General features: G+C 57.7%; 13 protein-coding genes across 13 annotated transcripts in view; 8 read left to right on the top strand and 5 right to left on the bottom strand.

Moving 5' to 3' along the window:
* Positions 1–726: 726 nt before the first annotated feature.
* Positions 727–2289, top strand: SPRG_19121 (hypothetical protein; the record flags this gene model as incomplete). The annotated part of the gene is made up of 1 exon (XM_012339924.1): positions 727–2289. One exon carries the CDS (start codon positions 727–729, stop codon positions 2287–2289), a length of 1563 nt encoding a protein of 520 aa, XP_012195314.1.
* A 3257-nt stretch (positions 2290–5546) lies between these two features.
* Positions 5547–8626, top strand: SPRG_01452 (AGC/PKA protein kinase). Its single transcript, XM_012339665.1, has 14 exons — positions 5547–6164; positions 6225–6261; positions 6308–6397; positions 6457–6509; positions 6556–6637; positions 6701–6779; positions 6832–7007; positions 7059–7198; positions 7251–7514; positions 7568–7639; positions 7687–7878; positions 7929–8036; positions 8082–8148; positions 8197–8626. The coding sequence occupies exons 1-14, from the start codon at positions 5559–5561 to the stop codon at positions 8538–8540; spliced, it is 2310 nt and encodes a 769-aa protein (XP_012195055.1). The 5' UTR covers positions 5547–5558; the 3' UTR covers positions 8541–8626.
* A 144-nt stretch (positions 8627–8770) lies between these two features.
* Positions 8771–9454, top strand: SPRG_22081 (hypothetical protein; the record flags this gene model as incomplete). Its single annotated transcript, XM_012339955.1, has 1 exon — positions 8771–9454. One exon carries the CDS (start codon positions 8771–8773, stop codon positions 9452–9454), a length of 684 nt encoding a protein of 227 aa, XP_012195345.1.
* A 58-nt stretch (positions 9455–9512) lies between these two features.
* SPRG_19120 (cysteine desulfurase) lies at positions 9513–10805 on the bottom strand (the record flags this gene model as incomplete). Its single annotated transcript, XM_012339923.1, has 1 exon — positions 9513–10805. The coding sequence occupies one exon, from the start codon at positions 10803–10805 to the stop codon at positions 9513–9515; it is 1293 nt and encodes a 430-aa protein (XP_012195313.1).
* A 716-nt stretch (positions 10806–11521) lies between these two features.
* On the top strand, positions 11522–12071 carry SPRG_19119 (hypothetical protein; the record flags this gene model as incomplete). The annotated part of the gene is made up of 5 exons (XM_012339922.1): positions 11522–11534; positions 11583–11711; positions 11755–11781; positions 11827–11877; positions 11920–12071. The coding sequence occupies 5 exons, from the start codon at positions 11522–11524 to the stop codon at positions 12069–12071; spliced, it is 372 nt and encodes a 123-aa protein (XP_012195312.1).
* Positions 12072–12578: 507 nt separating this feature from the next.
* Positions 12579–13964, top strand: SPRG_01451 (deoxyhypusine synthase; the record flags this gene model as incomplete). Its single annotated transcript, XM_012339664.1, has 7 exons — positions 12579–12682; positions 12731–12839; positions 12907–13056; positions 13107–13325; positions 13375–13461; positions 13506–13841; positions 13884–13964. The coding sequence occupies 7 exons, from the start codon at positions 12579–12581 to the stop codon at positions 13962–13964; spliced, it is 1086 nt and encodes a 361-aa protein (XP_012195054.1).
* Positions 13965–14004: 40 nt separating this feature from the next.
* On the bottom strand, positions 14005–14543 carry SPRG_19118 (hypothetical protein; the record flags this gene model as incomplete). Its single annotated transcript, XM_012339921.1, has 4 exons — positions 14005–14159; positions 14202–14255; positions 14303–14335; positions 14387–14543. 4 exons carry the CDS (start codon positions 14541–14543, stop codon positions 14005–14007), a joined length of 399 nt encoding a protein of 132 aa, XP_012195311.1.
* A 233-nt stretch (positions 14544–14776) lies between these two features.
* On the bottom strand, positions 14777–15948 carry SPRG_22080 (hypothetical protein; the record flags this gene model as incomplete). Its single annotated transcript, XM_012339954.1, has 6 exons — positions 14777–15049; positions 15108–15210; positions 15252–15325; positions 15378–15437; positions 15488–15757; positions 15811–15948. The coding sequence occupies 6 exons, from the start codon at positions 15946–15948 to the stop codon at positions 14777–14779; spliced, it is 918 nt and encodes a 305-aa protein (XP_012195344.1).
* Positions 15949–16647: 699 nt separating this feature from the next.
* SPRG_19117 (hypothetical protein) lies at positions 16648–18227 on the top strand (the record flags this gene model as incomplete). The annotated part of the gene is made up of 5 exons (XM_012339920.1): positions 16648–17389; positions 17437–17483; positions 17543–17621; positions 17668–17861; positions 17904–18227. 5 exons carry the CDS (start codon positions 16648–16650, stop codon positions 18225–18227), a joined length of 1386 nt encoding a protein of 461 aa, XP_012195310.1.
* A 1540-nt stretch (positions 18228–19767) lies between these two features.
* On the bottom strand, positions 19768–20114 carry SPRG_19116 (hypothetical protein; the record flags this gene model as incomplete). The annotated part of the gene is made up of 2 exons (XM_012339919.1): positions 19768–19929; positions 19986–20114. Coding segments are annotated over 2 exons (291 nt in total), but the record flags the coding sequence as incomplete, so codon positions are not given.
* A 3381-nt stretch (positions 20115–23495) lies between these two features.
* SPRG_19115 (hypothetical protein) lies at positions 23496–24563 on the bottom strand (the record flags this gene model as incomplete). The annotated part of the gene is made up of 3 exons (XM_012339918.1): positions 23496–23657; positions 23714–24018; positions 24065–24563. The coding sequence occupies 3 exons, from the start codon at positions 24561–24563 to the stop codon at positions 23496–23498; spliced, it is 966 nt and encodes a 321-aa protein (XP_012195308.1).
* A 290-nt stretch (positions 24564–24853) lies between these two features.
* SPRG_19114 (hypothetical protein) lies at positions 24854–25700 on the top strand (the record flags this gene model as incomplete). The annotated part of the gene is made up of 5 exons (XM_012339917.1): positions 24854–25003; positions 25047–25103; positions 25146–25221; positions 25272–25335; positions 25400–25700. The coding sequence occupies 5 exons, from the start codon at positions 24854–24856 to the stop codon at positions 25698–25700; spliced, it is 648 nt and encodes a 215-aa protein (XP_012195307.1).
* Positions 25701–26160: 460 nt separating this feature from the next.
* SPRG_19113 (hypothetical protein) overlaps positions 26161–26718 on the top strand; it is a gene marked incomplete at both ends in the record, with an annotated part of 916 nt that continues 358 nt past the window's right edge. The window contains one exon of the mRNA XM_012339916.1: positions 26161–26709. Within this exon, the coding sequence (XP_012195306.1) occupies positions 26161–26709 (549 nt within the window). The remainder of the gene's footprint in view (positions 26710–26718) is intronic.

Here is a 26718-nt window from a genome sequence, read left to right as displayed (position 1 = left end):
AGCCAAATCACACAGCCAAGCCTTTGCTACGAAGAGCAATTTGGTGGCTTGCTCAAGCGGCTCGTGGAGGCACTCGCGTACTCTGCGTTGACCCTCTCTGTGCTGGCGTTCCTTCTCTTCTGGGCGACTGTGTTTCTTCAGTGCCAGCGCGACGGGATCGACGAAGAGGACCAGCTGATGTACGACGCCGTGAACGCGCGGCCGTCGTCAACCCAAGTATAACGACGCTTGTAATCACGCAAATTTTGACTCTGTATGGTGCTCCAACTCTGTATACTTCCTTCCCGGGATTGCTCGTGTCCCGGCTTGCTGTCATGTTGATCCCTTTCACACGTCGGTATGATGGATCGATCCAGAATCAAAGTGCTTGCGAGCCACATGAAGACGATTCATTCGCCTTACGGCAGCTCCTTCGTACGCAGTCAACGCCACCAATCTTGTATCCAGCACTCGCTGAACGCAGACTCCCGCACCTTCCTCGTGGATGGCACAGCCTCTTCCTGAGGATCTATCGACAAGGCCTCCAGGATTTATTGTCAACCGACCTGGCTTCAATCCCATCCTACTGTACGTATAGCAGGTAAACCTTCAACGTAGAAGCAAGTGCTGGGTTCAGATCTGGACCTGCGCCTCAACAATCTCAGCACATTTCCAGAGTGATGGTGCAGCGGCGGATGATATTCTGGCAGATCCAAGTTCCATTTCCACAACAAACAGCGGTTGTCGATGGCAGCATCGGACGACGAGACGCGGTTGCCGATCCTCGAGAAGCTCACGAGCGACGCGGAGGCCCACGCACGCTCGACGACGCGCGTCCGGCGCAGCTTCACGGGCCTCGTAGCGACCGTGCTGGTCAGCGCCGTCCTCGCATTTGGCTGGTCGCTGCCATCGAAGCCCGACCCGCCGCTCCAGGACGCACCCCACGACTTTTCCGGCGATTTGCTCATGCGCTGCGAGACCAGCACCCTGCTCCAGCCACTCGACCACTTTGGGGCATCGCCCACCGCGGCGTCGTTCCAGCAGCGGTATTTTACCTGTGGTGAGTTTTTTGATGCGGCGAGCGGTCCGATCTTCTTCTACACGGGCGGCCACGCCGACGTCGAGCTCTTCCTCAACACGACCGGCGCCATGTGGGAAGCCGCGCCGGCCGCTCAAGCGCTTCTGGTCTTTGCCGAGCACCGGTTCTTTGGCGCGTCCATCCCATCATCATCGTCATCGCTGGACCACCTCTCGACGGCGCAGGCGCTCGCCGACTATGCGAACGTGATCACGGCGCTTCTCGCTCGTTTTGGCCACCGCCCGGTTGTTGCATTTGGCGGCGGCTACGGCGGCCTCCTCGCGTCGTGGCTGCGGCTCAAGTTTCCGCACCTCGTGATCGGTGCGGTTGCAAGCTCCGCGCCACTCCTCGCGTTCGACGCGGACGTCGACCATGAGGCGTTTGCGCGGACCGTCACGTACGTAGCAAGTCCCGTGGCCGGTGCCCACCCCAACTGCATCCCCAACATCCGCGCGTTGTGGCCCAAGCTCACGGCGGCGGCAACATCGTCGATCGGTTACGCACAGCTCGCCGCTGCGTTTCGCCTCTGCCCCAGCAGCCAACATCCTTTGTCCACTTCTCTTGTGTCTTGGATCACGACGGCGTTCGAAGGCTTGGCCGTCCACAACCACCCGTTCGCGACGGCGAGTCTGCCGGGGCACCCGATGCGCGCCGCCTGCGCGCACTTGGCCCACGACTGGTACGCTGAGAGCTCCGATAGCGAGCTCTATGCGGCGGTGCGGGAAGCGGTTGGCGTCTACTACAATGCATCCGGCGACGTACCATGCTTTGATCTTAACAACGACCGCGACGATCAAGCCGAGCGACGACGCAAGGGTGTATTATACGAGTACCTCGCGTGCACGGAGCTCTACACTCCGCGCGACTATGCTGGCGGCGACGACGACATGTTTCCACCTCAGCGCCACAACGAAACCGCAGATGCTATGCGCTGCCTGCAGACGTGGGGTGTCCAATTGCGCCCGTTCGGCGCACACACCATGTACGGCGGGCGTGCGGGGCTCGAAGCGGCGACCAACCTCGTGCTAACCAACGGCGACATGGACCCGTGGAGCCACAGCGGCGTGCTGCAGTCGCTCGCACCGTCCGTCGTGGCCGTGCGCATTCCAAAGGGCACCCACCAGTCCGACTTGTATTTCCATGATGCGACCGACTCGGACGACCTCAAGTCGGCGCGCAGTGTGGTGCGAGCCCACGTCCAGCATTGGCTCACGGCCTTTTCCAAGCAATAGAAGACACATACTAGGATGGACAACATTTGTCCTGTGTTTGTGTGCATTTCGTACGGCAAAGCGGCGGCGTGACCTTAGACGTGGTTGACATGCATCGTGAGCTGCACGGGCTTGAGCGAGACGCCTGAGAGCTTGGGATTGGTGTTCGCCTCGGGGGCCAGCGCAAACGAAAACTGGGGGAGCAGCGTCGCGACGACGACTTGGAGCTCGGCGGTGGCGAAGCGCATGCCAATGCAGTTTTTGGCGCCGGCGCTGAACGGCATGTAGAAGAAGGTGTTGCCACGACCGTCGCGGAGTGCCTTGTCAGCCAAGAAGACGTCTGAGTCGTCGAGAAACCGGTCTACACAGGTAGGCGAATCATGTCATGGACCGTGTGGACCAACACAAGACCTGGCAGAAACTCTGTCGGACGGCTCCAGTACCGCGGGTTGCGGTGCAGCACGCCTGTGTTGGCCACAATGGTCGTGCCCTACAGGCAGAATATGAACCTATATTCTGCATCCAGCGATATTGCAAGGGAACATTCGTACCTTGGGCACAAAAATGGGGTTGCCCGACTCGAGCGGGATGTGGTCGTCTGCCTCGGCAATGCGACTCGCGAGCGTTGAAATCGTCGGGAAGAGACGCAGCGTTTCGTGGATGACGGCGCTGATGTACTTGAGGTCCCCGAGCGCTGCGTGCGAGATGCGTCCATGGGCCTTTTGCACCGCGCGGGCTTCGGCGCGCGCCTTGGCCTCCACCTCAGGGTGCTGCGCCAAGAGGGTAAACACCCAGGCGAGCGTCGTGCTCGTCGTCTATAGAGTCAAAAGCAGACAATCAAAGACTACGGCGAGAGTCCAAGTGGGTAGAATGTACCTCGTGGCCCGCGAGAAGAAACGTGAGCACGTGGACGCGGGCTTCGGCGGCCGAGACCTTGTGGTCGGTCTGCGAGCTCTCGTCCAGCATCAGATCCAAGAGGTCGGTCGCAATGTCCGTGGGATGCGCGAGCTTCTCCGCAATGACGTCGTCGACGACCTTGAAAAGAATGGCTTTGGCGCGCTTCATCTTGACGAGGCGCGGCAACGGGTAGTGCTTGAAGCCCGGCAAGAGGAGCGACCCGAGAAAGTACGCCAAGCTCGGCGTATTGTTCATCATGTGGTACGCCTCCAGCGTCTGCGAGTTGCTGCCGGCGAGCGACTCGAAGTTGTAGCCAAAGGCAGAGACGCCGATCACGTCCAGCGTGAGCTTGGTGAAGACTATCGCATTGGAAAAAAGTTGAGTGTAAAAAAGACCAGAAAACGTCCAAAATCGGTCGTACGGTCGTGCATGTCGACGGACGCACCGGACGCGACGACCGTGTCGAGGCGACGCACGAGGTGCGCCGTGTGCTGCTGGAAGATGTCGACGAAGGTCTTGACCTTGGCGTAGCCAAAGTGCGGCATCAAGAGCTTGCGCATGCCCGTGTGCACGTCGCCCTCGGAGCTCAAGAGCCCGTCGCCGCCCGTAAGGTTCTAATGTATCAACTTGATACTATATTGCATCCAATAGGACACGTACGCTGAGGAAGCGGCGCGCTGTTGGGTCCCGCGGGTACGTGTCGCCGTGGGTAAGAAACACGTGCTTGAGTGCCTCTGGGTCTGTGAGGAGAATCTAGTCGACGTGTTAGTCGATCGACCGTCGTATACTAGTAATGGTCGAACCCGATGCGAGAGGAACGCGCGGTAGTGCACCGCGCCGCCGTACTGCAGCGTCCACTTGAGGCCTGGCTCGGGGTAATGGCCGTCCGCCCACTTGGTATCGATGATTTCCTTGCTAATACATACATCAACGATTAAGTTCGCATTCGGAAGGCGTGAGCGAACAGGTTGCCAAAGATGACGTGGCTTGCGGCGGGGCCTGGAATAGCACGCAGCGGGCTCCAGGCAGGCGCAAGAATGAAGAGGTAGAGAAAGGCGAGGCAAAGGCCGAGGACCACCAGGCCACACACGAAGGCGAGGTCCATGGCGAAAAGCAGAGTGAAAAGCAGCAGCGCGGAAGCAGAGATTTTGCGTTGTCTGGCTCAGAGCTCGCGCAACATGATTGCAGAGCAAGCGGCGGGACTCAACGTTGCCTTTCAATCGACACGTGATTACGAACGCTGGATCGCGACTGAACGCAGCCACATGTTTGCAGTGACCAGCATTCTCGCGGATGGATGCATACTAGTGTACCTGAGCATTAAATTTCAGGAGCCGCTCAGCACATGCGAGACGGGAGCAGCGTTCGACGTTGAATCCGATAGCACTAAGGACCAAAAAACATTTAAGAGTCAGGTCAATTTTTCACGTTTTGGAGTGGGCATATTTTGATAGACTTTATTTTTTAGCTCAGACCTACTAGCACAGACATCGCACCCTCTCAATGGCATTCTCTAAACTCTCAAACGATGTCGCGTCAATGCAAGAGGCGAGGTTAGCTCAAACTTTTAGAGTTTGGACGTAGCCATCAAGTCTTATGGGATGGTATTATGGGATGGTCTTATGGCATGGACTCATGGTGGGTGCAGCGTTGGCGCTGATTGCATTCCATTCGATCGACCCTTCCAACGCTTGTCGATCATTTTGAGAAGTATTATCGCCTATTTAGAGCGTGGTTGACGCTGACGTGACCTAACCGCGAGCTAACCGCGGGGTGTGACACCTGTGCTGCCTGTGCAGCGACAGGTTCCCCGAATTCATGGTGCTTTTAACGTAGCGCTTTTCGCGCATTGATTCAAAACGATTCCCATCGAATCGGATCCTCGCAATAACCGATCGCGATAGCTTTCATCTTGATGATGCAGCTAGCAGCGTTGGCCTCGTGCGAGCTAGCACTCGGCGACCGCCCCACAAGATAGATCACTCAATACGCAGCTCACTTCAAAAGTGCAGGCGTCAACGCACTCGCATCCAGGCGTAGCGCTGCGATAAATGCAAAGTTTTTGCCTCGGTTTTTGGCAATCGCGACCGCGTTGGAGCGAGGATGGATAGTTGGATACTTCAACAACGACGCACTGCTCTATAGCTGTATTGCGGGCCCTCGGATGGACCTCAATTTGGGACTAGCGAGGCGGTGGCTGCCCGTTGCCTTCTACTTCAAACTGAAGTTGTCTCGATGGGCCGCTTGCACTGTTTTTCCAAGATACGGGGGTTTCACACCAACGCCAATCGGCGCTCGCATCGGAAATAGTGTGCGATCCGAAGCGGCGTCGTGCTAAAAAGGCGGGTCCGTTTCGGGGCCTCAAAACTTGTATTTTCGATCAAACGACCAAGATGGGGTGCGCGAACTCGTCGACGCTTCAGGACACGGCGCAGCTGGACAACATTGCAACGGTTGACGCGCCGACGTCGTCGGACCGCAAGGTGAGCATCGCGATGCGCGAGAAGCGGGATGCGCAGCGCCGCGGCGACATCTTCGCCGAAAGCATCCAGTTCGACGACGAGTACCAGCCCAGCACGGTGCCGAAACCCGATGAGACATCGACGCTGATCAAGGACGCCTTGTCGCGGAATGCGCTCATGTCCATCATCAGCGCCATGGACATGGATGTTATGGCCGGCTTCATGGTGCGCATGCACTTCCAGAAGGACGACACGGTTATTCGCGAAGGCGACTCGGGCGACTTCTTCTACGTGGTCGAGAGCGGCGTCTTTGACATCTCGGTCAAGGGCGAAGTCGTCATGACGGTGCGGTCCGGCGGCAGCTTTGGTGAGCTCGCGCTGCTGTACAACTGCCCGCGCTCGGCAACCATTACGACTGTCGAAGCCGGTGATCTCTGGGCGCTCGACCGTGTGACCTTCCGCTGGATCGTCGCGCGCAACGCCGAGGACCAGCTCGACGAATGCAAAAAGTTTCTGCGCAACGTCCCGCTGCTCCAGGTCCAACTGCTTTGTTTCAACTTGATACATCGATGGGTCCTCATAGTTCTTGAAATTTAGGAGCTCACGGACAACCAAATGAGCCAGCTCTCCAACGGTGCGTGCGGTATATATATCAATGGAGTTGCTGATGGGATGCGTAGTGGTGCAACTGTTGCACTTTAAAAAAGGCGAGCGCATCATTACCAAAGGCGAGAAGGGCAACGTCTTGTACATCATCAAGTCGGGCTCTGGTACATCATGGACAACTTGTCCAACAGTTCTCGATGGGAAAATCATGTCATGTTGCTAGTGATCTGCAGCGATGCCGGTGATGGCAACACGATGGAAAGTGTCCGCATTTCTGTACGTAAACGCGTCATCACCCGCACTCGCTGATGGTGTGCATTAGGACGGCGAGTACTTTGGCGAGCGCGCTCTGATGACGCACGAGCCGCGGGCGGCCAATGTCACGGCCGAGACCGACGTCGTGGGTACGTCTCTGTTGTCTTGATTTTAGAGTCAAACTCGACACTCACAACACAAATTCCAACTAGCTCTGGCGCTCGATCGTCAGGCGTTTGACGAGATCCTGGGGTCGCTTCGCGAAGTCATTGATCGCAACATGAGCATGCGGTATACGACAATATTGTCCTCTATTCGCGGACCAATCGAATCGCATCCCTAGCGTCATTCAATCGGTGCCAATTCTCAAGTCGCTGACGCCATCCAAGCGTGCGATGCTCTTTGCTGCACTTACGACCGAGACCTTTGCAGACGGAGTGTCCGTCATCAACGAAGGCGAGCCCGGCTCCAAGTTTTACATCATTAAGAATGGCCACGCGATCGTGTCCAAAACCAACGGTACTGATGTGCGAAAAGTTGAAAAATCTGAGTTTCTCTCTATTTGACAAGGCAACAACACGGCGGTCGAGATCGCAAAGCTTTCGGTCGGCGACTACTTTGGCGAAATGGCGCTACTCAACGACGAGCCGCGCAAGGCCAACGTGACCGCGGGCGGACTCCTCGAGTGTTTTGTGCTCGAGCGCGCCAAGGTACTGGATTCTGAAACGGAAACGCAATCCAAATCAGATCGCCATGGTCTAGTTTGTCGAGCTTCTTGGGCCACTGCAAGATATCTTGAACAAGGAGGCCGACGACCGCAAGGCTGAGCTCACGGCTCGCGACCGCGTCGAGTTTTCTGACCTCGAGATCCTCCGCACGCTCGGCACGGGCACGTTTGGCCGCGTCAAGCTCGCGCGCCACAAGGGCACGGGGATGGCTTATGCGCTGAAGGTACTCCAGAAGAGCCAAGTCGTTGCGTACAAGCAGCAGCTCAACATCCTCAACGAAAAGAACCTCCTCGCTTCCGTACGTTCAAGACGACTTTACATGCACATTGGTCCAACCAACCCAACATGTAGTGCAACCATCCGTTCATTCTCAAGCTCTACCAGACGTTCAAGGACGAGCAATGCCTCTACTTGCTCATGGAGGTAGACATTACTATCGTATGAAGGACGTCGTTATCATCCGCGTGTAGTTTGTGCAAGGCGGTGAGCTGTTTGCCTACCTGCACTGCAACGAGCGACCAACGGGACGCATTCCTAACGACCACGCTCGCTTTTACGCGTCGCACGTCGTGCTCGCGCTCGAGTACCTCCACGACCGCATGATCATCTACCGTGATCTAAAACCCGAAAACCTCCTCATCGATGAAGAAGGCTACATCAAGGTTGGACGATATTGTCCTTTCTCTTGCAGACAACTCATATACATGACCAGGTGGTTGACTTTGGCTTTGCCAAGATCTGTCAAGACCGCACGTACACGCTCTGCGGCACGCCCGAGTATCTCGCACCCGAGCTCGTGCTCGGCAAGGGCCACAACAAGGTCGGTCGCTTTCCGAGACACTTGCGCTTTAAACATCCCATGTAGGGCGTCGACTACTGGGCGTACGGTGTGCTCATTTACGAAATGTGCGTTGGCGCATCGCCCTTCTGCGGTACGTGGCAACGATGCTGTTGGAGCCAAAGTCGACACATTTTCGTAGGCAACAACCCGTCAGACCAAGTCCAGATTTGCCGCAACATTCTCAAGGAGCCGCTGCGGTTCCCGTCGTGGGTCTCGGGCGCGTGCAAAGACCTCGTGTCCAAGCTCCTCGATCGCGATGTCTCGAAGCGCCTCGGCTGCAACCACGGCGGCACGCATGCGATCCGGACGCACCCGTGGTTCCACGGCCTCGAATGGGACAAGATTGTCAAGAAGAAGGAGCCGGCGCCGTGGCTGCCGACACTTGCGAACCCGCTCGACGCGTCCAAGTTTGCGGTCGTTGAAGAGTGGGACGAGGTGGCAACGTACGAGAACGACGGCTCCAACTGGGACCACGACTTTTAGACGCCGCCTCGCCCTGTACATGTATACGTCACCTGCACTGTACGATGAGAAATGCTATGATGTAATTAATATGCATGCCCTGGTCTCTCGGTGCCATCAGCAACGCGGGAAAGGACGTAACCGTCACTGACGTGGCACCGTGTGCGCGTCCGGCGATTGTCCGGATTGTATCCGTATCCGGATGTGGCGCGATTGGTCATCGTTGTAGTCAGATTTCAGATTGCAGCGCGATGCGGTACCTCCGGTCCAAGCACATTCGCAAGGCGCTGCGCCAGTTCCAGTTCCTCTGCGGCATCAAGCCGCCGTACAAGGTGCTTCTCGATGGTAACTTTATCGCCATGTGCATCAAGATGAACGTGGACATTGCGACGCGCGTGCCCAAGTTTCTCCAGACCGACAAGTGCCACTTCTTCGTGACGTCGGCCGCGATCGCTGAGCTCTCGCTGCTCAGCAGCAGCGACAAGGACATGCTCGCCGCGCATACGCTCGCCAAGACCTTCCAGACGGTCGATGGCCCCTCCAACAAAAGCGTGACCGACGCCATGCTCAGCGCGATCGGCGACCGCAACGACCGCAAGTACATTGTGGCCACGCAGGAAACCGAGCTGCGGAGCGCGCTGCGCCGCGTGCCCGGCGTGCCGCTCATCTACCTCAACCGATCGGTGCTCGTCTTTGAAGACATGTCGGACGCGACCCTCAAGATCTCGCGCAAGGACGACCACGCGAAGATGACCAAGCTCAACCCGGACGAGGCCTCGACGCTCGAGGCCGTGCGCGCCGAGTCGCGTATCACGGCCCACATCGACGACGGCTCCAAGCCGCGAGCGCCCAAGAAGGCCAAGGCGCCGAACCCGCTCTCCATGAAGAAGAGCACCAAGAAAAAAGTCCGCACCAAGAAGCCCAAGGCGGCCTAATCCAGTCAGGACCATTGCTTTTTATATATCGGATTTCAGCGAGACTAGTACTGTCGAGTTAGACAATCAACGGGCGCAAGTGCGAGATGAGCAAGTCGACTTCCTCGACGGTGTTGTAGTGGGCCATCGAGACGCGGACCGCGCCACCGTGCTTGGCCAAGCCGAGCGGCCCGACGAGGTGCACCGCGTAAAAGTTGCCAAAGCGCACGCCAATGTTGACGCGATCCATGTGCGCGACAATGGACGGTGACGTGACACCGTCGACGACGAAGCTGATGGTGGCAATGCGCTCGCGGTAGAGATGATCGGTCGGCGACGTCATCGCCACCTCCGCGAGGCCGAGCACCTTGACCTTGGGCTGCGACCGAAGGTACGCGAGAAGGCGCTCCGAGAGGTACCGCTCGTGCATGTCGAAGCGATCGAACGCGTGCTGCATCAAGGCGCGGTTCGAGGCGTCGTTGGGCGCACCGAGGAGCTTGCCCATGGCTTGAAAGTACTCTGGGATCGCGCTGCAGCCATGCGAGAGCTCAAAGTTGACGTTGCCGGGCTGGAGCTTGTACGGAAGGTCGTCGGCCGCAATGAACTCGTGGTTGAGACTCGAGAGCGAAACGAGGAAGTCGCGATGGCCCCACATGACCGCGTAGTGCGGGCCAAAGACCTTGTAAAAGCTAAAGACATAAATGTCGGCGCCGCTCGCTTGCACGTCGACGAGGCGATGCGGCGCGTAGGCCACCGCGTCCACCGAGAGGCGGCCGCCGACCGCATGGACGCGGTCTGCGACGGCTTTCACGGGGTTGACCGTGCCGAGGATGTTGGACGCATGCGTCATCGCGACCCACTTGGTCTTGGATGTCAAGAGCGCGTCGAGCTGCGCGAGCTCGAGGTGCATGCTCACCGGGTTGATCTCCCAGACCTTGATGACCGCACCGGCCTTGGCGAGACGCTTCCACGCGCCGACGTTGGCTTCGTGCTCCGAATTCGTCAAGATGATCTCGTCGCCTTCGCGGATGCTCGGGAGCAGCGCTTGGATGAAGAGGAACATGAGGCTCGTCGTCGAGCTGCCCATGATGACCTCGTCGTCGTTGGGCGCATTGATAAACTCGGCGATGGCCTTGCGCGCGGACAGAACGCGCGCATTAGCGGCCTTGGCGGTCGCGTACGTCCCGCCGATCTGGACACTTGTCGACGTGAGGTACTCGTAGACCTTGTCGGCCACGCGCTTGAGGACTTGGCCGCCGCCGGCGTTGTCAAAGAAGATGCTCTGGTTGGGCACGCCGAACGACGGGAACTCGGCGCGGACAGCCGCCATCTCGGTCGCCGTCAGTGGGCTCATGGGCGGTGTGGCGGGCATCGTCGTCGTCGTCGTTGTCGGTGGTGGCGAAATGGCAATTGACGCCCATCGTCGACCTGGTTAGCAACTTCGATCCTGCGCTTCGATGTGGATGGCCAACGAATAATAAAATAGCCATGACATACGATATACAAGTCAAGAGGCTGGGCCGCAAAAGATCGCGAAATCGAAGTTGAATGCAACTACGAGGATGCTGTGGTTGAAGTTGGGGCGGGCGTCAGGGAACACGGCCGACGATGAGCACCTTGCGCCCACGAAGCGCGCGAAGATATTTGCATACGGACTCCATACATGACAATATCGTCCACGAACATAGCAGGACTAGCATTAGACTAGCAAGAAGGTCGATTCAACTCTACAAGGTCGGTGCAGTGGTGCCCCTCACCTGCTTCAAGTTCAATCGCTACAACGTCCATTGGTATCCTCTCGACGTACGCTACGTCGTTGCGTGGTCTTCTACGGTATGTATACGTATACAATCGAAAAGAATGTCATTTCATTCCGAGCACCCAAACTTGACCACGCTGTCCCGTCGAGCTGCATGCTGTGGCGACGATGCGACCCGGTCGCCAGACGATGCAGAAGTAAGAATGTCAACGTGTTGATGATCTGGTGACCCTTGGCATATTGGCGCCAAAACCATCAACTCGTGAACTCGTGGGATCGTTTAACCGGACGCACCGTGAAACCTCCCAGGATCGAAGCGTCGGAGAAGCATGGCGGCGCAAGGTACGAGGCTGCGCGCACTATCAACAACCAAGAAACCACCTCGGCTAGGCTCGGGCAGCTCGGTCTTTGATGGCGTCCTCATCGTGCTCTACATCTTCCTTGGCATCTTTTGCTTTCTGCTCCTACTCGGGCTCTACTTTTGCTACAAGAATGCCCGCGCTGACGCCGAGCTGGACGGTACATTCGTTCAATTATCGCTACGGTCTCATTGTGCGACTAGAACTGCAAGGCTACCACGAAGTTGAAGGTACGAGTCGCAGTGTCCACCGCCAGACGTCTCACCGACGCATAGATCCACCATGCCTCAATGCGACGCGCGACACAGTATGCTCGCGTGGCCAAGGTTGGCAGCTCCGCGTCGCTAGTGGTCTCTGAGGCGTCGTAGGCATTCGCTGCGACAAGATCGACACCAAGGTCGCGCTGCAAGGCATTACCTCGACTGCGCCAGCGCTGTCATCGCAAACGAGCTTTTTCTCGACAACCACGTCGTGCGCTGCGGTCACGCCAGCACCAGTAGCCCACACTACTACGCTCTGAGCGCCTGCCCATCGTGTTCCTCTGGTGTTTGCCCGGGTCATACAATGTGCTCTGCGTGTAAGGTCTAACTGGATTGAACAAGAGATAAATATTAGCGTACCTCTTTCGGAAAGATCGTCTCTGAATCTGTGCTTCCTTTGAGCTTTGAGGACCAAGGAAGATCAACAGCAAGCGATCGCCTTGCACGATGTCTCTCTCCATCAAGCCCGCCACCTGTGGCCAATGAAAATCGTCAAATGCTGTCAACTTCAAGTTGCTCCAGTATGGCACCTCCTCGCTCGGCGCAGTAGCTCCATCATCCTTCTTCTCGTCAAGGGACACAGCAAGAACATATATGACGAGGTGTCTAATGGACGTCGGACACGGTGGTAAAATATCAAGCTATCCAGCCGATGGTGTAGGCTGCGTAATCACACCATGATTGGTCAAGTTTTTCTCTTTTTTAGCCAATAGTAGCTCGAATAAATGGACCTCTCTTCCAACCATTTGCAAATCACGCGCAGCAGAATGGAAGCGAAGCAAGAGTCGACGACGGTCCCGGCCGGCGCGCAGGCCGCGGTCCTCGTCAAGTCGGAGCGCCTAGACAATGGCGACTACAGCCAGGTGAAGGGGTACGTGCCCATGCGCATGAAGGCCATCCACTCATGGTCCTGACGCAGCTACGACTTCAACCAAGGCGTCGACTATGCCAAGCTCATGGAGAGCTACCGCTACATGGGCTTCCAGGCCACGAACCTCGGCAAGGCCGTCGAAGAGATCAACCGCATGGTAGGATGCATCTCGCTCGCTTCGCGCCCTCATTGCGCTCGTACTTGCAGCGGTCGTGGCGCCTGAGCGCGAGCCCATCGACGAGAACGACGACGATGCGCTCAAGGATCCGACCGTGCGCGCGAACTTCAAGTGCAAGATCTTCTTGGGGTACACGTCCAACTTGATCTCAAGCGGGCTTCGCGAGACGCTGCGGTTCCTCGCCCAGCACAAGATGGTACTCCTCGATGCTGTCCACGTGCGCGCATCTCAGGTGCCCGTATGTAGGTGGATGTGATTGTCGCGACGGCCGGTGGCATTGAAGAAGACTTTATCAAGTGTCTGGCACCCACGTACATTGGCGATTTTGCGCTCAAGGGCGCGGACCTCCGCACGCGTGGCATCAACCGCATCGGGAACCTTCTCGTGCCCAACGACAATTACTGCAAGTTTGAAGACTGGCTCAACCCGATCCTCGACACGATGCTTGAAGAGCAAAAGACCTTGGTGCGTGCGTTTCCTCATGGACAACTTGTCTGATATACACATTACATAGGGCACCGTGTGGTCGCCGTCGACGATGATCCACCGTCTCGGCAAGGAAATCAACAACGAAGACTCGGTCTACTACTGGTGCTACAAGGTACGCTCTGCCTTTTTGCCTATCAGTTCTGGAAAGCGGGCTAGAACAACATTCCAGTGTTTTGCCCCGCGCTCACGGACGGCTCGATCGGCGACATGATTTACTTTCACTCGTACCGCAACGAAGGCCTCGTCCTCGATATCGTCAGCGATATTCGCCGCATGAACGACCATGCGATCCGCGCGAAAAAGACGGGCGTCATCATCCTCGGCGGAGGCGTCGTCAAGCACCACATCCTCAACGCCAACCTCATGCGCAACGGCGCCGACTTTGGTGTCTTTGTCAACACGGGCCAAGAGTACGACGGCAGCGACGCTGGCGCCCGCCCGGACGAAGCCATCTCGTGGGGCAAGCTCCGCTTGAACGCCAACCCTGTCAAGGTACGCCCAATATTTTACAAATCCAACGCGGACGCGGACTAGGTCTACGCGGAAGCCACGCTCGTCTTCCCGCTGCTTGTGGCCGAGACGTTTGCCAAGAACTATGCGTCGACAAGCCAATAACGCGTTCGGCATCAATAAAAACACGGAGAAATAATCGACCCTATATGGTGGCGGTGTGCAGCACGGGGAGGGACATGGTGTGCCGGAGCTCGGGATGCGGCAACGTCGCTGGACGAGGTCGCGCGTCTTTCGTGTCGTCCATGGTGCGAAGGCTGCGCAGCGTCGGCCGCGTCTCGGCATTGTCACAGCGAATGCCTACGGAATCGTGGGACTCTGCTCGGCACGCGAAGTGCGCACCGACACCGCGCGAGCAAATCGTGTCGGCTTGGTGCATCGCCTCTCCGTGCTCGTCTACGCTATGGTGACGCAGGTACCTCAAAGAAAGCGGTCTCGCGGACCTGTGACCTCAACGTACGGCGCGCTGGCCGTGTCTACTTCACCGATAAGATCCGCAAGCAGGTGCAGGCAGAGTGTAGCAGTACCTTGGAGGCTCTCGCGGTACATGGACCAAAGCAGGTAGAGGATTGCGAGGACAATGACGCCAATCATGCCAAAAAGAACATAAATGATGACGCGGACGAGGCTCGAACCCGAGGTAAAGACGTCGGCGGCCTCGAGGCCGCGCAAGAAGACACCCATGAAAGGCCGCAAAATGGCTGTTTGAACCCGGCGAAACGGCACCATTCGAACCGGTTCACTTTCTCACATGCTGTAGGGTGGAGCCACCAAGGGTACACGCTCTGGACAATAACTTCACAGTATCCTGCGTCATCTAGTGTGTGGACGGCCGCTGGACTGATTCAAGTGCATTGAGTTGGAGATTTTTGTTGTTGCCCCAATAACAGGCGAGAGCTGACATTGTACGAAGTCGATCACGGCGATGACGCGTCGGACTTGCCGAGAAGCTTGTCGACGACGTCGCCAATGGCAACCGAGAGGAGGGCGTACGGTGCACACATGCAAACACGAGGCAGAACACCGCGAAAGAACGCGCGGCCGCCTTCTGCTTTGTAGATCTGGCGTGCAGCGTCCCAGAACCCTCTGTACTGAAGGGCGAAGGGCTGCTGCGCCATGGGTACTACCGAGAGCGATTGCGTCTGGAGTCGCGTGCGAATGACGTCCATCGGTGTCGTGAGTGCACCCGCCTATTGGTTCAGATGATAAGTGTCCCGGACGAGAGGGAAACGTAGTTGAAGGACGTACAAAGGCAAGGCTACCGGCAGTCACGACATCCACTCCACGAGACGTTTGCGCTTCCTCTGGCATGCACATATAGCACGTCATCCATGCCATCATGCCCATCACGCTACATTTTCATGAGCCGCTGATGCTTGAGCGTCCTCGTACCCAAACGGAGCCATCATGGCGACGGACGTGGGGAGGCCGCGGTAGAAGCCACGGAGCCCCTCGTCTCGGAGAATCTAGGGAGCGAAACACTTGTGAGCGCAAAACGTGGTGCTCTTCTTGTAGTACCGAGCGCATGCAGTCGGTGGCGCTGGCATAGTGGCCGAGTTGCATGCGCTGCTTGACCACCTACGAAAAGTGAGCGATATGAACATCTCTACGACCGCGGCGTCGAGGACCTCCATGGGTGTCATCACGATCTCGTTGCCGAGCACCGTGATTGCTGCAAGGCTCGTGATGCGTGCCATGATATTTGCGTCGACGGTGCCGTCTTCGTTCTCGACTTTCATGTTGTCAAAGTCGGCGGCTTTGATGGCAGCGCACCCCAGCACCGTCGCGGGCAGCGTCGCTGCAAGCACTGGACTCATCCCTCGAAAGAGGCCTCGCGACGCCACGAGGCGTGAAAATGCCATCGGCGTAGTGAAGGCCGGACTGCACTGCTGGTACGTCTACCCAGAGAAGACTGCTGTGGAGGAATGTGTCGTCGGCGCGTCGGTCGTACCTTGAGCTTATCGAGAGGAAAGAGGGCGACAAGCGAAAGCATAGTGACAGCCGTTGAATCCACATAGCCCCACGTCTTCTTCTTCTTGTTCATTAGGGGCGGCGTCCGCGCCTCGGCGCTTGCATCGACGTCTGCCATGGCCAGTTGGTTTGTGCCATTTGGTCGGTCAAACGCGCCGTCAAGACACACATTCTCGAATGAGGATGCAAAGTGATGGTAGTCGACACCTCGTTGGCCAATCAGCGCTCCGCCGGCTGTCGTGTCGCCACGATCTGCACAGGAAGGATCGCTCCAAGCCACAGACGACCCCTTGGTAACGTCACGCGTGGCAGACACATACCCACGCACGTGCTGCTCGAGTTCTTGTCGAGCGGACATTGCAAGGGCCGCTACAAGTATATGGTACGGGGGCCAAAAGTTGCAATCGGCAGCGCAGCAGTATCCTCATTCACTTGCCGAGTGGGCGTCTGTGGTGTCTGTGGGAGATCTCAAGTGCTACGACACTAGTTCAAGCGATATATCCCTCGGGTGGTGTCAACAACGCATCCCTATGCTGATGCTGACAGAATACATGGCGTACTGGGGGTGGTTTGTGTTCCCACTCCTATTCCATTGTATCATTGGAACAGAGGAGCGTTGATGAGCAGATGACAAATATGTACACAAAGGGCAACCTTGTCGCTGCTGTGGCGCGTCATAACGAGTGACGCAGTTGAGATCCGCGGCCAGAAAGGCGCCAATCGCCATCTGCTGTGCCGCATCGGATTGGATGAAAATACCATTCTTTATGGCCAATGACAAGGGACGCGATACTTTCGGGATCTTGGCCAAGGGACGATGACGTCGTACGCAGCATGGGAGAAGTACGACGTCGAAAAGGTCATGCAGCAGATGGAAGAGGAAGAGAAGAAGGAGCGCCAGCAGAGCCAAGCGCAAGACTACGAGAAGAAGAAGGTCCATGTCGTCGCGGACGCGGGCGACTCGGCCGAGGTACTGGCGACCAAGGCAGCGCTCGCGGCGCTCAAGGCCAAGAAGGCCGCTGCGCGCGCGCCTAGCGCCGGGCCGTCGCCACCCACGTCCTTCAACAAAGTGCAAGAGCTCGAGCGGCAGGCGTCGCTCCTGCAGCGCAAGAGCGTTGCGATCCAAACGGCCATGACGGCCCGAGGCAAAGCCGATGCGCTGCTCAAGAAAAATCATGCGGCCGCCGCCATCGACGAGTACAAACACGTTCTCAGCGCCATGGACGACCTCGATGCCATCATTCCGCAGCTGCAGCTTTCCGAAGAGGTCTTCGAGGCCAACAAGCCTGCGGAGAAGGACGTGTGCACGGACCACCACGACTGTTCGTGCCACGAGCCCGAGAAGGCGGCGCCAGTCGTCGTCCAGCCGCTGCCCAAGAGCAGCGATCTCAAGGGCATTGCACACATGCTTCGTATCGACGCACTCCTCGGCCTTGGCAAGTGCGAGCTCGAGCGCTGCCACTTTGGCGCGGCCTCGGAGCATCTCAAGCTCGCACTGCTCCAAGATGGCAACCACCTCGAGGCTTGGCGCCTTCGTGGCACCGCGTTCATGTCGATGGGTACGCTCTCTTCTTTGTGGCGGCAACCGACCTTGCGTGTGTTTTAGGGGCGACCTTGATCGGCATGTTGCATTTGAACAAGGTCGTGCTAATGGTACATGGACCCATTGTTCTTCCTATCGCTCTTCTTGCCATACCATGTCTTATCGGTAGGAAGGGTCCGACTCGGGCGATGGCAGCAAGCAGCTCGCCGAGGTCGAAGACGAACTCGTCCAGGACTGCGTCAGCGAAGGTCCGTCGATCTCTCCATTCACAAGAAAGCGTCACCGTTGTCCTAGACGAGGTATATACGGCAGCGATGCAGTACCTCCAGCGTCCGACGCACAAGGAGACGATCGAGCGCATGGTGTTGCTGCGAGAAGAAGCCGATGTGATCATGCTGGAGGGGTTTTACGCCTACTCGAACCAAAAGTACCAGGCGATTTTGGACACGCTCGAGGCGTTGCCGTGGTCGCACCCGGCCCTCCTTGACGTACGTTGTCCCTTCATTCGCAGCATACCGACGCTTCTCTAGCTTCGCTGCGCCTGCCATGCCAGCATTGCGGGCGGGCTCTTTGAGATGAAGAAGCAGTTTCCACTTGCGATTCGGCACTGCGAGGCCGTCTTGACGCACCAGCCTCTTCACACGGCGATGATTTACCGCCTCGGGCAGTGCTATCGCCAGACAAATCAGTTTGAACTCGCGGCCACGATGTTGCAACGTGCGCTGGCGTCGCTCGAGCCCGCGTCACCGGGCCAACGGCTGGTGCTGGACGAGCTCGAACGCAACGCGTTTGATCGATCGGAGCTCGATATTGAGTACATTAAGCGGGTTGAGGGCCAGAGCTCCGAGCCTTAAAAGCCTGTGTATAGCTCTTCATATGGTACGTGGCGTGGAAATAGACCTTGATCTTGCAGTCACGGGAGACGTCTGGACTCGCCTTGGCGTTTGGACCACGGGTGTTGGAACTGTCTCTGTCGACGAACTTGTCTACCACACATCCTGGACGATCTCAAGATATGATGGTCGTCGATACGGTATGCAAAGGCTCTTGGACTGCCAATCTCAACGCATCTCCAAGTATCAAAACTTCTGCCTTTACACAGCGACAAAAGGCAGTCTAGGAGAGGCTGCCAAGCCAGCGCAATTGGAGAAACATTGACAATGCTTTTATCATTTCCACATCATTTCCCTTGTAAAACCATGTCAGCAAATTGCTCATTTACGAAAATCTCGGGTCGAGCGCCGTAGTCCGAGTCCAAGGACAATACTGTCGTGGCCGTCCTTGGACCAGGTCGCAGGGAGATGCCGAAAGGTTACTGCGGCCGATTCGGCTGCTCGCCTCGGCCCGAGGTCTTCTCTTGTAGGTAGTGCATACAGGTACTATAGCTATTGTCGGGTCGTAGTCCGAGTTCCAAGGATGACTGTCGTGGCTGTCGGCTGATTCGGCTGCTCGCCTCGGCCCGAGGTGCCATATCTTATCGTTTGTGACTAGGTGTTGAGTGATCCAGGTAAAGGTAAGCAGCGCACCTCCCGCCCTCCACGACTGCCATATCGCCAGTATATGTGGCCATATCGACATGAGCTCTGCGTTGCATTCAAGGGCTATGTGTGTAAGCACGTAGTCCGCGTCATGGCTTCCTGTAGGATTGACCACGTATTGACGTTGTGCATGCGAGCCTTTGTACGCGGCTGTAGTGGGTGCGACGGCCGCAAGTCGGCTCCGTAGATGTCATCCTCCTGGTATTGTGCCCCGTGGTCCACGGGGCACAATCAAATACCATGGCCTTGGCGATCCAGTCGCGCAGCTCTGGGTCTTGGATCTCGTTGTACGACAGCTCGATCCGTGGCCACAGACGCACGTAGTTGGGGTACTTGTCGTCCGCCGGGACCACGAGGCGCCGGGTGTGCACCGCGCAGTAGAGCTGTCGGAGCGCGGGCAATGGTTCCGAGAGCCACTCGGTTGTCAGCGCTTGCAGAAACGAGAGCAGGTCCTTGGCCGTTGCGATGAGCATGGCCACGCGCTGAATGAGCTCGGGCATGAGGACCACGCTCACTTTGGCCGCTTCCATCGCCAAAAGTGGTGTGATTCTAGTCTGGTTGAACGTTCCCGCCCGGCTTGCATGGTTGTTGATTGGTCTAAACTCGGAATGCCCGACCACCCCATGACGTGGCATTACAAAACGACTCCGCCGACCCTCCATCGTCTCGAACAGTGCTTTCGCCAGACATGTCAGCTTGAACTTGCGGCCACAATGCTGCTACGTGCACTGGTGTCGCTCGAGCCCGCGTCGTCGGGCCGACGGCTCGTGCTTGACGAGCTCTAACACAACGCGTTTGATCGATCGGAGCTTGATATCAAGTACATTAAGCGGTTCGGGGCTCCGAGCCCCGAGCCTTAAAGCGCCTTTGTGTACTTGACTGCGGATTCCGCTGGACGCACGCCCTTCATCGGACACGTCGCGTGGAAGTGGACCTCGACCTTGCAGTAGCGGCAGACCTCGGGGCACGCCTTGGCTTCGTGGCCGCGCGTGTCGCAGTTGTAGCACTTCTTTGCCGGCTAGACATATAAGATACGATCGAGTTGCGCGAGTGTTTCAGCACAGAAGGACGTACCCAAGTCGGCAGGACGCCGGCCGCAACGTCTTCAGCGACCTTGCGCTTGTGGGCCTCTCGGTTCTTCCGCTTGCGCTTCTGACCTTGCTCCTTCTGGGAGCGGAGGAGACGCTGGCGGTTCGGCTTCGCCGAGTTGGACAACGCAAAGCTGGACTTTCTCGAGCTTCGAGCGGAGCTTTGCCAAGGGCCGGCGATCAAGCAACTCGCTCTCCAGGTCAAGCACGCGCAGATTTATTACGAGAACGCACAGCTCCGCTTGGACAACGCAAAGCTCGACTTTCTCGAGCTTCGAGCGGAGCTTTGCGTTGTCCAAGCGGAGCTGTGCGTTCTCGTAATAAATCTGCGCGTGCTTGACCTTGAGAGCGAGTTGCTTGATCGCCGGCCCTTGGCCTTGCTTTCTGGCCTTGTCCACGCCGCCTGTCTTCAACTTCTGCGTCGCAGGGCCCGTTGGCACGTCGTCCTTTCATCGCACCAGGATTTTGTTCGATTTGGGGATGAGGAGGCACGTACGCTTGGCATGGTGCGCTGCGCTTCTGCCTCTTGATGCTCACCTCTCTGGCCCGGGACGTCGCTAATGGCCGCTTCGGTGTACGCCAGACTGGGGCAATCGATGCGGGTTGCCCCTGGTACTTGGCCGGGAGGAGCAAGAGGCGCAGACCGAGGCGCCACGTCACGAGGCTGAGCTCGAGACCGTGCTACGTGCGCGGCCAGTCGGGCGTTGCGGGGACGATGACGTCGACAAGCACCGTGGAAGAGTCGCCGTGGAGACCTCGGTACGCTTCAAGGAGGTTGACGAGCTGCTTCCATGGCGGCGAGGTTGCAAAGTGGCCGTGGACCCGGAGCGAAGCTTCAATGTCCACTGGTAGCTCATAGACGTGGAGCTGCGTGAGCGCCTCGGCGAGCGCGAGGCCATGCGCTTCGTCTGGCCACGACGCGTTCTTCGGTACTTCAAACTCGGTATGGACGTGGTCATAGTCGTATGTCTTGCAGTACGTAGCGAGGGTGTCGGTCACGGCAGCCACCGGGAGGCGCCGGCGCTTTCGGTCCACGAGGCCATAGAGGTCGGTGGCCGACAACCAGTTGACCTTGAAGCCGAGGTTGTGCAACGAGTCCCATAGCTTGGGCGGGGCGACGGTGACGCGTCCGTGCAACGCAAAGATGAACGAGCCCAGACGCTTCCCGTGCAGCGCCGATGGCCATGCGTCGGTCGTCGGTACCTTGAAGACGCGTGGCACGGCACAGTTGCCATGGAGCTTTCGGAAGCGCGCGAGCGAGTCGAGCATCTCGTCCCACGCCCACGTCTGGACCATAGGTGCCACGAGCCACACTGCAGCACAGAGAGATTCTCTGCAACGTTCGAACGTTCAAGGTCGAGCAACGGCGCGTTCAAACTGCGTTAAACCCACGTGGCACCGCGTCGATCGGATGCAAAAATGAATCCAGATCGTGCGACCGTGGCTACAAAGAGCGAGTACACGTTCTTATGTCGCTTTTAAATGATTTTCACGTGGCATTTGGTGAAGAACGCTGCGTGGTGTTGGATTTGTTGATGACGTGGCACGCCACACATTTTTCACGTGGGGAGAATCCCACACTATGAAAACCACGCGAAACGAGGAGGTCCGGCAACTCAGACGCGTCGCTTGGCTTGTTACCGCTGCAAGTGGACTGCACAAGCAACGAGTACGCTCTGTGGGAATGAGCAATGGGCATAGTGTGAACCTAGCCCGAGTCAACACTACTAGGCCGGGACAAGGCGGTGTGCCTTTGCATGTTTAGTCTCACGGGGAAATCCCAAAAAAAAAGGGGGAATCCTAGTGATATGGGACGGTACAGCCTTTGGCAGTAGTCGATAGACGCAATAGACGTAGCTTGGCTGCCACTTTCCGTTGTGCGCAATACGCTGCTCGAGGCTGATGCCATCGATGGTCGCAGTGGCCTCTTGCCGCCCGACGCCAGCGTCCGTGACAGCGGCGACACGACGACGACGTTTCTCATGGCGCTCGAAATGCCAAGCTCTGTGCTCATCCACCAGCTCGCACTCTTCCAGCACCTCAAGCCGAAACTTAATCCTGTCGACTTGAAGGACGTGCTCAAGGTAATAGCCGTCGACCTGGAGCGATGCGCCTAACGACCCCTCATGTCTAGTGGTACATCATGCCCGTTTTCGCGTCCTACTTGGGCGATGCGACGTACGACGCAACGAGCGACCTCACGGTGCACCTGCTGTTTGGCTACCCGCTCTCGGCAACCGAGGAGATGCAGCTGCCGTCCCTTCGCGTCCGTTGCCCTCTCCATCCTGCTCTCCATCGTATCCTGGTCGTCATCAAGCGTTAGGACACGATCATGCAAAACAAGAAGCGCAAGCTCGTAATCGACGGCTTTGATGCTGTCTCCCGGGCGCTGCACGACCCGTGTACGCTGCGGGTCGGTTCCTTGAGTACATGCGCGGTCTTAGCCAAACGCTTTGGTTCCTACATGAAGACAACCTTCCCGAGTGCTTATCGTTCCGTCGCGTAGTGTTCCTCGACGGCGAGTGCATGGACGACTCGTTTGTCGCGACATCATCGCGCCCGAGTTCGGCGCCAAGTCGTACAAGTATCACAGCTACCGTGTAGCGCACGCCGCCCGAGCCTCCAACGAAGGCTACCACGCGAACTCGACGCTCGGTACGATTGCCTATACGTGCTGCGCATCATTTGCCGCGATCAAAGCGCTGGTCAAACTCTCTCCAGCAGTTTGTATGGGAGGGCTTCCTGGCCAACGGGATGGGCGGCCTCCAACACCCAAGCTGCTTGCGATGCGCTTCGTCTCGATGGTCGTCGCTGCGCTTATCATCTCGGACGACGACCGCCGCGAACTCTCGCACGACTTGACGCTCTGGAAAAAGACGTTTGGCCACAACGACCACGCATGCGCAGCGATAAAGCGAGATACCTTGACGGCCGACGAACTCTTCCGGCGCTTGAAGGCGGCTAAATGTCGTCAACGTTTAGCCACTTGACCAAGCATGCGATACTCAGAGACAACGAGTTTGCGCGGCTCGTGTCGACGCGACGAGCTCGTGCGACTGGCCGCTGAGCTCCGTTCTATAGTCGTGTGTCGCGCTGCCGGCGGCGCTGCACACCGAAGGCAATCGCGACGACCTCGACGATGTGCTCACGCACTGCGACGACCATTGGTGCGAGCAGCAAAGTCGATGATTTCCTCCACGTCAAAGTCGCAAGGCATGTCGTGCAAACAGTTGCAATGCTCGTGTCGAGGCGACAGATATATAGTTCGTAAATTACCAACTTCGCCGCGGCCGACAAGACGTACGCATTGCGGCCAAGTGCAGCAGCTGCAAGGCAAGGACAACGCGTCGCCCTAGACCTGGTTCAAAGGTGTCGACAACGAGAGTCAATACAAGAATTTTCGTTCCACGGGCACATTGTTTCGGTCACTCTGCCAGAGCGCGGCCGCTGCGACAAGCTCTAAAGATGTTACGCCCAAGCACCTTGCACGTTCCTTTTAAAGCGCCTTTGTGTACTTGACTGCGGATTCCGCTGGACGCACGCCCTTCATCGGACACGTCGCGTGGAAGTGGACCTCGACCTTGCAGTAGCGGCAGACCTCGGGGCACGCCTTGGCTTCGTGGCCGCGCGTGTCGCAGTTGTAGCACTTCTTTGCCGGCTAGACATGTAAGATACGATCGAGTTGCGCGAGTGTTTCAGCACAGAAGGACGTACCCAAGTCGGCAGGACGCCGGCCGCAACGTCTTCAGCGACCTTGCGCTTGTGGGCCTCTCGGTTCTCCCGCTTGCGCTTCTGACCTTGCTCCTTCTGGGAGCGGAGGAGACGCTGGCGCTCCTTCTCGGCTTCGCTCATCGGCGCTCGGTCGAGCTGGCGGTTCGGGTCCGACTTGTGCGTCTCGAGGATCGTGTCGTGCACGAGGTTGAAGTAGTACAAGATCTCCGAGACGTCGTCGGTGGACGTCAGCGCCAAGTTGCGTGCGTGCATTGCCGCCGTGTACTCTTCGAGCATCAAGTAGACAGCTACCGCATCCTCGCTTGAGCTATGCAGCCAGTAGGACACTTATACCTTCGATCGTCGAGACACAGCCATCGCCGCTCGAGTGGTAGCGCCAGAACTTGCTGTGAAGCGGTGGCTTGGCGAGCTTGACGGTGCGGAGGTGCGAGAGGCTCTTGTCGTTCAAGATTGCCGGGCCTTTCTGCCACGGACAGTCGATGAAGATGAGTGTCTCGAGCTGATCGAGGTCCTCGAGCTCGTCCAGCACAAACGCGTCGTTGGACGGATAGACAACGACGGCCTTGGCTGGATCGTACACTGGCGACGCGCCGTCTTTGTACGGGAATGGGATGATGTGGATGTCCTCGGGCGCGACGACCTTGCCCTGCGGCGCCGTGCTCTTCTTGATCTTGTCGTGGAAGATGACGTCGATGGTGACCGGGAGCTTGATGCGCGGAACGTGGACATCGGACGGCGCGCCAAGGCTGAGAAAGCACGTCGCGCAGTAGAACTTGCTGCTCTTCTTGCACGTCGGGCAGACCTCGCGCGTCCAGCCGGCCACTGTCGCCATGCTGCCAATTGAAACTGAACCATCCGGATCAAATGTGTCACACTATTTGCGTCATTGCTCGATGGCCTTGGGCAGCTCTCTGCAAGGCCGGCATCCTGCGACGATGTCGCCAAGTAAATGTCTTTTGCCAAAAGCATGTCCTATGACGCCGATATAGCGATGTGCCGCAACGACGATCGGAGCGTCGTAGCGCGTGCATACCGCACTAGGTACAATGGTACACTAAGTATGCTTTACGGATATAGTGTGTAGAAAGGAGCCAAGTGCAAACTCGTTTTAGAAGCGGCAGTATGCCGGAGGACAAGACCATCTACTTTGTGCGCCATGGCGAGTCGACCTTTAACGAGTGGCGCACGCGCAGCCTCTGGACGTTCTCGTGGATCTTTGTCAAGGACCCGATGATCATCGACGCTCCGCTGAGCCAAAAAGGCGAGCTGCAGGTAAGCGCCTACCTCGTCGAGCGTCGCCTGAGCTGTGCACTAGGTACAGCAGCTGCATGACGAGATCCAACAAAAGAAGCTTCACGAATCCATTCAACTCGTACGCTAAAATGTATCTACATTGCTCTCATCTTGGTCGTAGGTAATCACAAGCCCTCTGACGCGTGCGATTCAGACGGCGCTCGGCGGCTTTGAAGGCAGTAGCCTTCCGTTCCAAGGTTTCTTCCTTCGCCCTTGCATTCGGCTGATCAGTCGCGTGCTTGTGTAGTCCATGCGAGCTGCCGCGAGATGCTTGACACCGCCTGCGATGTCGGTCGCCAGCCATCAGGTCGGTACGTCAGTTGCATTGCGAAATCTCATGCATGCCATAGAGTTAGCAGAGTCGTTTGCGGACAGAGGCATTGACTTCACGCATTTGCGCGAGTATTGGTGGCTACCGACGACACCGGCGACACCAAAGCCGACACCGACGACGCCCAAGGACGTAGCGCCGCTTCGCGAGACGTCGGCGGACGTTGATCGCCGCATTTTGGAGCTACTGCGTCATCTGAACGAGCTGCAAGAGACGCACATTGCAGTCGTGTGCCACAGCAGCTTCATCAAGCGCGCGACCAAGGCCTCTCGCAAGCTTGCCAACTGCGAGATCCACGCAATCTCACTGCGGGAATTGCAGCGTCTTCATGCCCCATCGGCGTAGTCCATCGACCATCGTATCAACAAAAAGAAATCAAATGCTGGTCTGCACGATGCCACAGCGTACTATCCGACATCACTACAGTAGTATCCGCATCGCTGAAGCTACAAGGATGACGCTAAGCCACCGCGGCGAGCCTACCGCGGCGGTGTTGCAGTGGGGAGCCGTGTTGGTTTCTATGCAACATCGCCTTGCATGGCTGAGAAAAAGGTACATTTCGCGCCTACTGGTGCGATACTATAACGTTAGCATTGCAATGATAGTCATTCTTCTAAACGAGCCGCTCCTACAGCTCCTCCGTGAATACCGCGTGCGTTCGCTTGGCAAGCATTCCCAACCTGGCCGCCAAACGATTTCACTTCCATCTATTCAAATCCGGATACGCACAAGCAGCACAACCGAGTGATGGTACAGACCAGCATTCTCGTCTGGGTGTCCTTTCTGGACCATTCCCGGAACCTCGATGCTGCTGCGAACGCTTCAGCGCGCCTCGACCGTGCGTCTGGCGTCGGCTGCGCCGCTGCGCCCGAGCCTCGCCAGCGCGCAGACAACCGTGCGCTACATCTTCTCGTCGGCGGCCAAGAAGAAGGACCCGTACAACCTGCTCAACGTGCCTCGGACCGCGACGGCCAAGGACATCAAGCTCGCCTACTTTCGCGAAGCCAAAAAGTGCCATCCCGACCTCAACCCGAACGACGCGCAAGCAACCATCAAGTTTCGCGGTCTCACCGAAGCGTACGAGATCCTGAGCGACCCGACGCGGCGCGCCGAGCTCGACAGCGCCGGCAGTTCGTCGCGCTTTTGGCAGCAGACGTCGTCGCCGCCGCCACCGCACCATGAAGAAGAGGTCTTTAGCTCCGTGCTGGGCGATGCGACGATCGTCAAAGACGCGTTCCAGCTCTACGTGCGCGATCTCCACGGCGAGTTTGTGTTTGCGCGCGAGTCGGCGGCGCGCGGCGAGTGGCGCAACGTGTGGCAGGTGGTCGTCAAGCGCAAGGGCCTCGTCTTTGGCGTGCTCATG

Source organism: Saprolegnia parasitica (genome assembly GCF_000151545.1).
Source record: "Saprolegnia parasitica CBS 223.65 unplaced genomic scaffold supercont2.3, whole genome shotgun sequence".
Classification (NCBI taxonomy): domain Eukaryota; phylum Oomycota; class Saprolegniomycetes; order Saprolegniales; family Saprolegniaceae; genus Saprolegnia; species Saprolegnia parasitica.
Note: the sequence above shows the minus strand (reverse complement) of the source record. Positions and strands in the feature narration are given on the sequence as shown.